General features: G+C 38.5%; 1 protein-coding gene across 1 annotated transcript in view; it reads right to left on the bottom strand.

The window, feature by feature from the left end:
- LOC126353900 (fatty acid synthase-like) overlaps window positions 1-12,338 on the bottom strand; it is a 445,172-nt gene that overhangs the window by 21,318 nt on the left and 411,516 nt on the right. Inside the window, exons 32-33 of the mRNA XM_050003124.1 lie at window positions 3,374-3,900; window positions 2,354-2,590 (exon numbers count right to left, since the gene is read on the bottom strand). Of these exons, the coding sequence (XP_049859081.1) occupies window positions 2,354-2,590; window positions 3,374-3,900 (764 nt within the window). The remainder of the gene's footprint in view (window positions 1-2,353; window positions 2,591-3,373; window positions 3,901-12,338) is intronic.

Genomic DNA, 12,338 nt, shown 5'->3' with positions numbered 1-12,338 from the left:
TTATATGTATTTATAAATCGCTGGAACTCCTCCTATGCCCCTTGATTGATTTCCACTAAATTTGATGCACAAACAGCAAACTTCACAAGTATCAGTACAGTGGGGTTTACAGTATTCTAGCTCCAGTAGAAGACGCGACATGTCTAAACCCGTGTTTTTTCAGCCCCTTCCATATGGGCTGTCCTGCACAACCAGGTATATATTGAAGTGTGACTGGGGACTCCTCCTAAGCCCATTGATTGATTTCAACTAAATTTGGCGTGCAAACAGCAAACTTCATGGGTATCAATACTGTGGGGTCCATAGCATCCTAGCTCCAGTAGAAGATGAGATATGTGTAAATCCGTGTTTTTTCAGCCCCTGGCTGGTGTAAGGTAGAGACTGCTGGAGAAGATGCACAGAGAGTGAGAGGTCAAAAGGGGTGCATAGGGAAAGGGAGAAGTAGAGGAGAGACATAGGCAGAGGAGGAGGAGATGGACAAAAAGAGAGAGGCGACAGATAATGAAGGAAGGGAAGAGGAGATGCTCAGAGGGATGGTGGGAGGAAGAGATGGACCAAGAGAGGCAAAGACATCAGGATGGAGAGGGTGAAGGAGGGGAGGGACAGAGAGGAGGGGGTGATGGTAAGGGAGAGGGGAAGGAAGAGGTGGATAGGGAGAGGCAGGCAGGAGTAGATGGGTGGGGAGAGACAGGGAGAAGAAGGTACATAGGAAGAGAGGGGCAGAAGGAAACAAACAGGGAAAGTTGGGGAGGAGGAGGTGGATATGCGGAGGAGTGAGGGGGCTAGGAAAGATGAGTGGGGGGAGGGGGACAGGTGGAGATGGCCGAGGGAGGGAAGGAGAGGAGAGATGTACAGAGAGCGACGTGGAGAGGAGGCAGGAGATGGAAAGAAACAGAGAGAGAGAGTGAGGATGAATATATATGAAGAGAGAGGGGAGGAGGAGATCCACAAAGAGAGAGGGATGAGGAGGAGATGGGCAGAGGTATGGGGAGAAGGAGTTGGGCAAAGCAAGGGTGGAGGAGGAGAGGGATAAGGGAATGGGGTGGAGGAGACAGACAGAGGTGGTAGGAAATGATAGACAGAGAGAAAGGAAAGTTGTTGATGGACAGAGGGGGAACGGGGGTAGAAGGCATTTGGAGGATGATGCAGATGAAAACAGTTTGCACATGAAAAAAGAACTGGGTGTGAAAACACAACTGGTAGAGGGAGAAGGCATGAGGCCAAGAGGGAGAGTGTATGAGGAGGCAGGTGAAAAGAGGACAGGTTGTGAGGAGGCATGTGCAAGATAAAATTTATATATACCCAGCCAAGACCAGGGTATTCAGCTAGTAAGATAACAAACCATTCAAATGACTCCTTGAGAACATTCCAAATAATTCATATATATAACTGTGCTCTCATGTTAGAAAGAGAGAAATGATATAATAACTGAAATAGCAAACACCATAAAAGGAAGATACACAAATAAAATACAAAACACAGGTATTGCTTCTAAAGAACTTTATTTATAACTGGTAAAACATATTCATTATTTTGTAAAAAGCATATTTGTGCCAATAGTTGTATAACTGTGCATTTATTCTCTACCAGTTTTGAGTATTACAATCATCTTCACATGAGGAAGATAGTGTACATCAATGGGTTGAAAAGACATTTTCACAAAATATGACCCAACCAAATGTAGGACATACATAATTGTCACAATAGTCAGTCTTAACACAGTCCATAGAAAAATGCTATGCCTTGACACAATTACAATTAAGTGTGGAGTTGTCACCAACTATGCACTACTGTAATTGTACCAAGGTAAGGTACAGCATATATATACGAACTGTAATACGACAGACTATTACAACAATTACATATGTTCTGCATTTATTTGGATCATATTTGGTAAAAATGTATTTTTGTTTTGATCCACTGATGTACACTGTATTTCTCTTGTGAAGATGATTACAATAATAAAAACCATTAGAGAATAAACATACAACTGTACAGCTGATGACACAAATATGCATTTTTAAAATTATCTAGCAGCTGTAGATGGTTACCTATGAAAATCTCTACATTCATTATTGATTCTCATCTCTGATGTTTTATTGTTAACATATTTGTCTTTATTGGAATTCCATTCCTCACCATACTAACTTTCAATGTTGCCTCTCAAGAGGCACATACATTTTTCTCATCTCTCTGTTTCTTGAATTCTCTTTTAATAATAAAGGGTTGATGAATTAAAGCTTAACAACTTTAGTTTCCTTTGTTATTCAATCGTATTATAATTTTATTTGTTTTAATATGCCTGAATGGTGTTCACTTTCAATAAATATTAAATCTAGGTGAGTGTACTTACCTTTTCTTCATCAAGCTTGGTTAGAAAGTGTGATACTGTTTGTGTTAGTAATCCAACTTCCAAAGTCAACAATGTTGAAAAACCAGTTTCCAATGGATTCGGTAAAAAATCTAATATAATTAGAAGCACTGTTTCTCCAGCCGCTTCCATCTGCCTGGCCATTTCAAAACTAATGGCACCACCCGCAGAGTAACCAAGAAGTATATAAGGACCACTTGATTGTACTGCATGCATTTGCTGCAAAAGGATTCAAATTGGGACTAATTTGTATTGATTTATAAATATTATTTATTTCAAGTAGAAAATAAGATGACACTACTTTATTCTTTAAATCCAAATGCATTTGTCTTCAGTTGAATCCAACCTATGTGTAAGTGCTCTATGACTGCAAGAGTTGTTTAATGATTATACCATTTGTATGACATCTTTCTAAGCTTGTTATTAATAGATATATGAATTTAATTAAAGTGAGAGGCCAGATTGAATTACTGATAAACTATATGTTGAAAGCAAATTTCCTGCCTCTGCATGTAGGACACTTCCCTCACTTTTGGAGTGAGTACTTTCTTTCTCAGGTGGAGAAAGGAATAGGTTGTTCAGGTTTAATGAAAGAGTAAGTCACTCATACTCCAGACCTTAGAATAAGGAGGACCCAACTACTGTGAGGACAAGGACAGCCAATCTTTGTCTCCTCCTATTGATGTTGTGCAGTTCCCTCGTTTCTATCTAATCTAGCTCACTTTTATTAAATGAGTATTATTTTAATATATTTGTTACACTTATCATTCAAGTTTTTACATTTTTCTTAAATCATATAGTAGTACAATTAATAGCATTAAACATTTGATATCTCACACCTCTATTTTTAACTGTAGCAATAAGAGAAAAGTTTAACAGAAGATCTACGTGCCACAGAACTAATTTGCATTAGATGTAAATCTAATATTATTAATATATATATAATCACCACTTACTCCTAATAAGAACTGTAGGATTGTGCTAGATTTCTATCTTACTCACTCTGACATAAAATGTAGCAAGCTCTATAAATGTTGTTCGTGGTGACTCATAGGAAAATTGCAGTCCATAAACTGTTTTCTTCATGCTGTGTGCAGTTTCTTTTAAAAGTCTGCAGGTTCCATCTATTGGATGCACAAAGAAAATGGGCAATGCCTGATGACAGGGTTCATCAGCAAGCACCACCAATGTCTCTTCTGGGACAAGTGGAGAAACACTGAAGTCCAGAAGAACAAATTGCTTTTCAGCTGCATTCAAAGGTATCTCATCTGTCCTTTCCATTTGGAAGTGATTCATGTTTTCTGGTGTCTCAGCTTTAGTAACAGAACTAGCTCTACCACTGAGATCTGATGTGTGTGCTCTTTCAAAATCAAGCAGATTCTGAACAGTCAGAGAGCGAACTTCCTCAGCACTAAGAGATTTTCCAAAATATTGTTCAATGCAGAGACGTATCTCTATTTGCATTAATGAATCCATGCCAAGTGATTCTAATGTAATACCTGGTGATAAGCTGCTAATGTCAGGTAGTCCTGGAATTGGAAATAGATATATGTAAATTTTTAGTCCAATTTTACATGTTACATGTAATTCAAGATCACTGAATAGAGTTATTGCACCTGAGACAGTAGCACCAATTGAAATTTGTTACGTCGGACATACGTACCATTTCAGACAACTAAATTTGTGGTGGTATGGGAGGAAATCAGCAGCTCAGTAACAATTGCTGTGCCAAACTTCATAGATTGTGCCTAAAAACTGTTCCATCACTACAAGTTTCCTGCCTATCTTTTCTTAGGTGTTCTTGTACTTCTTCTATGTGGACAATACTTGGAGAGAACATGATTGGTAACTTTATATCTGAAGCATATTTCAAAATCTGATTTCTCCATGGATAACTATGACTATTATTGAAATGATGCTAGTTTTACAGATTCAGAAGGATAACTAGTATTTTCTACACACAGTATAAAAGGTGAGAATATAGACTTCTCCAGCATTTACTGCTGATCTTTAGTCTCCAGCCTGGTGACAGTGTTAACATTATACACAAGTTTGATGAGTGCCACATCCATCTTCTTCAGGTAAACTATCAAAAGACTTTGGACATCTTATTTACCTACTGAGAAACAGTTATGCTCTCACTCTGCATATCGAAACTGTGGTTCACTGTCGACAACTTGTGGTGCTGGCAGTGATGGTGGCAGTAGTGCTGCTGATGCTGCTGGTGGGGAGGGTTGAGTTGGAGGTGGTATGGCAGTGGTTGTGCTCTCAACCCTCTGGGTGTCATATCTGTACACTACCACATGAACTCATATTGCACAGCTGCTACAGCAGCATTCCACATCAAGTTGAGCTGATAGCCTTGTTAACTAAACTGTCATTAACCCTTATTTCTGTTGATTCATTTTAAAAGCCACTGTTTCAGAACAGTAACTTGCTGTTTTAAAATTAAACAAATGTTTTTTGTTGAGGCCCTCTTAAGCTACCACTTACTTTCCTTTGTGACGCAGACAAATACATCCAATGTGAAACTTCCTGGCAGATTAAAACTGTGTGCCTGACCGAGACTCGAACTCGGAACCTTTGCCTTTCGCGGGCAAGTGCTCTACCATCTGAGCTACCGAAGCACAACTCATGCCCGGTACTCACAGCTTTACTTCTGCCAGTATCCGTCTCCTACCTTCCAAACTTTACAGAAGCTCTCCTGCGAACCTTGGAGAACTAGCACTCCTGAAAGAAAGGATATTGCAGAGACATGGCTTAGCTACAGCCTGGGGGATGTTTCCAGAATGAGACTTTCACTCTGCAGCGGAGTGTGCACTGATATGAAACTTCCTGGCAGATTAAAACTGTGTGCCCGACCGAGACTCGAACTCGGGGCCTTTGCCTTTCGCGGGCAAGTGCTCTACCATCTGAGCTACCGAAGCACGACTCACGCCCGGTACTCACAGCTTTACTTCTGCCAGTATCCGTCTCCTACCTTCCAAACTTTACAGAAGCTCTCCTGCGAACCTTGCAGAACTAGCACTCCTAGCTTCTGTAAAGATTGGAAGGTAGGAGGCGGATACTGGCAGAAGTAAAGCTGTGAGTACCGGGCGTGAGTCGTGCTTTGGTAGCTCAAATGGTAGAGCACTTGCCTGCGAAAGGCAAAGGTCCCGAGTTCGAGTCTTGGTCGGGCACACAGTTTTAATCTGCCAGGAAGTTTCATATCAGCGCACACTCCGCTGCAGAGTGAAAATCTCATTCTGGAAACATCCAATGTGTTCTGTACAGTACTGAAAGATACAGCACCACATTTGCTTACTGTATTAATGGCTGCAGCACTGTATTTGTCTGCTGTATTAATGAGCACCTGTACACTTTGAAAATGAATTATAATATGGGTGGGCCTTGCCTGGACAGTAGGTGCAAAACTGAGTCATGTGCTGCCTACATATTATACATACCTACATCTGGGTAGATTACAGTTCAGATGCTGACACTGAAGTAAAGGAATGCCACAGTGACACTAAACAACATAGAAATTGTACAAACAACAACAATAACAACAAAAAACACAATAGGGTACAAGCAGAAAGATAACACATCCATTGTAAACAACCAAAGACAGCCAATGTCATAAGTTATCAATATTGAATATTAATTAACAACTGATGAAAAAGTACATTAACTCTCTTCCTCTATTGTTTGACCATAGAGAGAGAATGCTGGTTGAAATCTGAAATTGATAGCTGTGAAATTTTTGGTGGAAATCTAAGTGTATATCAAAAGGATAGGCTAATTGGAAATGGAGGTGGTGTATTTGTCACAGTAGACAAGAAACTCAGATCCATCGAGACAGAAATTGAAACTGCATGAGAGATTGTCTGGGCAAGACTAATTATCATGGGTGGGCATCTACTGACCATCAGTCTCATCTCCTGATGTGACTGAGAACTTAAGAGAAAACCTCAGTTCATATGTGCATATGTTCCAAAACCTTACTACATTGATTGGTGGAGGCTTTCATCATCCAACAATTAATTGAGAAAATTGCAGTTTTGTTAGTAGAGGGCAAGATAAGACATCCTGTGAAACATGATGACATGCTTTTTCTGAAAACTACTTAGAACAGATAGTTGGGAACCTCACTTATGATGGAAATATATTCGGCCTAATGGTAATAAATAGACCTGACCTCTTTGAGGATATCCACATCAAAACTGGTATACGTGATCATGATGCAGTTGTGGCAACAATGATTACCAAGACACAAAAGACAACTGAAACAAGCGGAAAAGATAAACAAAATCAGTACATGGCGGGAGCATGCTGAGGAACTATGGCTCAAGTTTAAAACAATAGTTGATCATGCACCAGATAGATAGGTTCCTAGCAGAACAGTTCATAATAGGAGGGAAACTCCATGGTATAAAGCTGCTGTGAAGAAATGTCTAAAGAAACAGAGACTATTGCATAATAGGTGCAAAACAAAGCAAAGGACTACAGACAGAGAGATGCTGAATGAAATGTGTTTTGCTGTCAAGAGAGCAATGCATGATGCTTCAATGGCTACCGTAGCAGAATATTGTCAAGTGATATTGTACTAAAACCAAAGAAATTTTGGTCATATCTCAAGTCTGCTAGTGACACTTAACTTAGTGTCCAGTCCCTAGCAAATGAGGCATGGACTGAAATTGAGTGTAGCAAAGTAAAAGCTGAAATGGTTAACTACTTTTTCTGGCATTCCTTTATACAGAAAAACCTAGGAGAATTGCCAAATTTAATTCTCATACCACTGAAAAGATGAAGGGAATAAATATTAGTGTCAGTGGTGTTGAGAACTCATGGAATCCTTATAAGATTCTACACTGAATTTATGGCTGTGTTAGCTCCTCTTCTAACTATAATCTATCATAGATTCTTTGAACAAAAAACCATGCCCAGTTCTTGGAAAAATGCATAGGATACACCTGTATACAAGAAGGGTAGTAGAAGTGATTCACATAACTATCATACAATACCCTTGAAATCAATTTGTTGTAGAACAGGACCAGCCACAGCAGCGAAACTTTATGCATGCAGTGTGTGTGGGCCACCGGCAGGCCAAGTCATGGACTGTCACTTGGCTTTGGCTTTGCTTGGTCCTTCCCAGAAGTACCCAGAAATTCTCAAGATTTCATTTAGCATTATGGTGCGGCATTTTGCAGTCAGCTCAATGGGAATGACTGGAGAGAGGGATGAGAACTCTCGACACATATAAGTGAAGGGTACTGCATATTTGCTATGAGACAATGTTATAGTACCATGCAAAAACAATTATGACAATTTAGATGACAATGAAAGCATAAAAAATTACAATGATCAACAGACCAGATTTATTTTTCTGTACATCAAGAAGCACTTTGTGCTAAATTTACAGTCATGGAAGGCTTGAAAAAAATTGATGGTATGAATAGTAAAATTTCTGAAGTCACAAACAATATTCCATTTTAAGTTGCTACAGTTTTCAATGGAAATGAATAAAGAGTAAGGAGACCTCTTATATTATCGCAAAGTGCGCTGGTTGAGATAAGGGCCACACCTGGAATGACTTTTCCATTTCAATCTTGCTATTGTTAAATTTATGAAGGAAATGGGGTGCAGGAATGAAAATTAGAACATCTGGAATGGATTGCAGACTTCGCATTTTGGACTTAACTGCACATTCCCACAGTAAAATATTGCAAGATAACTTCTTTCTGATTTTATGGGGATGCATTTAAAAAATAAAAAAATTTAAAAAAAAAAACATGCTATAGAAGGGACAATTTCTGACAAAAACAATTCAGTTCCCTACTCTTAATGGTGTTAAAGAAAGTAAATTATTTGAAGAATTCATTGTGGCCTTGCAAGAATTACAATAATAGTTTTATAAAGGTTTTGAGGATTTTATCAATCTTACACCTGTTTTCAAGGTCGTTGGCCATTTCAGTTGAATGTGCCTCTATGCATGTTCAAATGTAACTGATTGATCAGTATGGTAATTCCAGTTTCAATTACAAATCTTTTTCCATAAAAACTGTCCAGGATGTCATTATTGCTTTTCTTGTATAGATTTTCTGATTCTCCATAATGAGGTTTCAAAACTGCTATAATATTTCAATTGACATATTTGTGTGAAAGACCTTTTTTCGATTATCAAACTCCATAATGAGGTTGCAAAAGTGCCATAATATTTCGATCGACATACTTGCATGAAAGAGCTTTCTTCAACTATGAAGCTAAATAAGTCATCATCATGTGGCAACTTGAAAGCCAAACTCTGAGAAATTGTCTGTCTCTTCTGTATGTCAACAGTTTGGACCAAATAAAAATTAAGTCTCCAGCATGCCAAAAGTAATTACTTACACTGAAAACTTGTTTTGCTTGGGATCTATGTTGCTGAGAAATGTGAAATACAATACCAAGTCTTATGTTGTATGAATATACAGCTAATTAAATGCGGTACCTTTACTGTTTTCCCCTCTTCTCCCTCCTCATGCTCAGACAGTGCAGTGTGGCGATGGGGCCAATGAGAAGTGAGGCTGAGTACTTTGGCACTCAGGCCTGTCCAAGGTCCATGAGCCAAAATCTTGGTCATCCCTGTTGTAGAATCTTAGGATGTAATCTGAGCTCAAACATAGTGAAGATTCTTGGGCAGAATGACCTCCTCAATGCCTATTAGCATCTATTTCGAAAAACATCGATCATATGAAACCCAGCTCACACTTTTCTCACACAACGTGCTGAAAGCTTAGGGTCAAGGCAGTCTGGTAGATACAGTACTTCTTGTTTTGTTAAAAGCATTTGGCCACACATATGCTTACTGTCAAAAGTACAATCATATGGGTTAACAAATGAAATTTGTTACTAGATTGAGAACCTTTCGGTAGGGAGGACACAGCATTTTATCTTGGGTGGAGAGTCATCATCAGATGTAGAAGTAGCTTCAGGTGTGGCTCAAGCGAGTGTGTTGGGACCATCACTGTTCATGTTGTATATTAATGACACTGCAGACAATATTAATAGTAACCTCAGACTTATAGCAGATGATGCACTTGTGTATAATGAAGTGCTATCTGAAAGAAGCTGCTTAAATATTCAGTTTTATCTTCTTGATAAGATTTCAAGGTGGTGCTTTAAATGTTCAGAAATGTAAAACTGTTGCAAATGGCCACCTCATACAAATAACTGGATGTAACACTTTGTAGGGATATGAAATGGAATGATTACTCAGGCTCAGTTGTGCATAACACAAGTGGCAGACTTTGGTTTATTGGTAGAATACCAGGGAAGTGCAATAAGTCTACAAAGGAGATTGCTTACAAATCAACTCATGAGACTGCTTCTAGAATATTGCTCAAGTATGTGGGAGTCATACCAGATAGGATTAACAGGGGATATTGAATGTATACAGAGAAGGACATCATGAATGTTCACAGGTTGTTTAACCCATGAGAGAGTGTCACAGAGATACTGAAGGAACTGAACTTGAAGACTCTTGAAGACAGATGTAAGCTATCCCAAGAAAGTCTATTAACAAAGTTTCAAGAACTGACTTTAAGTGATGACTCTAGGAACGTACTACAATCCCATATGTATTGCTAAATAGTGATCTTGAAGATAAAATTAGAATAATTACTGCATGCATGGAGCCATTCAAAAAATCATTCTTCCCATGCTCCATACATGAATGCGATGGGAAGAAACTCTAATAACTGGTATGCTGGGATGTACCATCTGCCATGCACCTCACAGTGGTTTGCAGTGTTTAGATATAAATGTAGAAGGATTCCATAATTTAACCAAAAGCCTCCATCTTTACATACAAAGTCACTTCTAAATTTAATCTCAACTGCTTCCTTAATAACAGTATCACAATAGTTGGAAGCATGCCAATATCTACGTGTTTTTATATTCCATAGAGTGACAAGTCAAGTTAATGTTGAGTGATAGTAGATTTGGTTGGCTATTATAAGTTCAGTACTCTGGTCCTCCATGGTCCTGATTGTCTGTTGAATGTATGACATGACACTACTGCAATGGATATGGTGAAAGCCCATTAAGATCATCTTTAACAGTCCCTAAAAAGTCCCAGTACAATGATGTGGTTGAAAAACACACTTCACACCATGTTTCCACATAACATGACCAGCCCTGTTGGGAATCCTTCCTGTGTAAGGCAAAAATCTGCTAGACCTATGTGTCACCTCATTATTCTCATAAATAACGAGGTGGTGCCTAACTCTATGGCTTTTTGCCGTACGCCAACAGAATTTGCAACGAGATTGGTCACAATGTATGGAAACAAAACGTGAAATGTGGGCTTTGAGCTTGATCTAAGTTTAGGACCCTGTAGTGTCTACAAAGGATAACCTTAGTTTGTGCAAGGTGGGTGTCTGCTGTATGTCTTGCAGCTGTAGAATGTCATACATTGGTAAGATTATTGGGATCAAGGAGGACTGGTTTGGTTGGCATAAGTATGTCAGATGTGCAAATTTCCTATTGCAGAAAATTTCCTTGACACCAGTCATCCGATGTAATGTAACAACACAGAGATTTTGGCATCCGTTTCCAACTGCTGGGATAGATTGAGATTCAATTAGGAAGTGGCCTTATAAACAGAGACAAAGGTTTTTGCAAAAATTCAGCTTGGAATCTTACTCTCTCCCTGGTCAAGCAACAGAAGGACAGAGTAAAGGCTTCTTGCTCAATGTTTGGTAATTAATGTTTACTATCAATAACCTCTGACATTGGCTACCTTTGGTTGTGTGGTGGTGTTACCTGTTTATGGTCTGTAAGTTCGTAAGTTGTCTCTATGCGTATGTTGTACTACCGGGTTTGATCAACATAGTCCTAAATTTAAAAAATTAAATTTTCTTGTACAACACTCTCTCATTGCATTTGTGATTCGAAAACAGTGGGCTGTGTGCCTGTCAAAGTATCAGCAGTTGCTGAAGACATCACCAGGCAGCATTTCCATAATTCTTTTGAATATTTTATCAACTAAGTTTGATATATAATCTAAAAAATTGAAGTATTTTAATTTCATTTTGACTTGTTATATTTTCTGAAAAGTTCTGGAACAAACTGCTTGTGTAATATTAGGTTTGCTTGATGCCAATTGCATCACACTGGGGCAGATTATTTTTCAGTTAACTAGAGCTCATACCAATCTCAGATTTATTTATACTGTTTTTGACACCTAGAGCAACTCTTTGAAATTTGTAATGAAGTCAAGTTTTATGTTTTGATATTTACCTGGGACATTTTGAAAACACAAGTGAAATGTGACATGAAAGGGTGAGAAAAGAATTAATGAGATAAAAGAACTATTATCTCCAGGGCAAGTTGTTTCATATCATGGACCAAGATTGAATATTATGAATATTTTCACTACTAGACACTGAGACCTTCTCAAAGTCAAGTAAATTCTCCTATATGTATGTTTAATGCATTCTCTCTTAGGATTTAGAAATGCATTGTTGCACAGTTCTTGATTTCCAGCAACGTTGACGAGACTTGGATCTTAAAAGTTATATCTAGGGTAGTGTGTCATAAGCTAAAATCTTCTTCTTCTTCCTCAAATCTTTCTGCTTATGCAGGACATCCCCAGAATGCTTTGAGACTAAAATCTTGTGCTGATTTGGTAGTATCCTTTTTGAGATACCTATCCAACAAGCAGTTAAATCAAGGTGCATTTCTTGAAAGTATGCAGTAGTAATATCACTTATAAAAGTGAAGAGAAGCATGTGACATTTCTCCCTTTTTCCCATGTTCAGGTTGTCAGGCAGCCTAGATGTTCTTCAAACATCTTTTGAAAACCTTCAATGTCATCCTGATTTTTAAAAAATCACAGCTTTCAGGTTATCTGTCATATGCTCAAGGGTGGCTAGAGAGCTGCATAGCCCAAATGGTGTGATTTTGAAGCATTCAGGTATTATGAAGGCAACGGCATGAGGCAGTG

Source organism: Schistocerca gregaria, chromosome 3 (genome assembly GCF_023897955.1).
Source record: "Schistocerca gregaria isolate iqSchGreg1 chromosome 3, iqSchGreg1.2, whole genome shotgun sequence".
In the NCBI taxonomy this organism is placed as follows: Eukaryota; Metazoa; Arthropoda; class Insecta; order Orthoptera; family Acrididae; genus Schistocerca; species Schistocerca gregaria.
The sequence above is the reverse complement of the archived record's forward strand: the minus strand, read 5'-3'. Positions and strand labels throughout refer to the sequence as shown.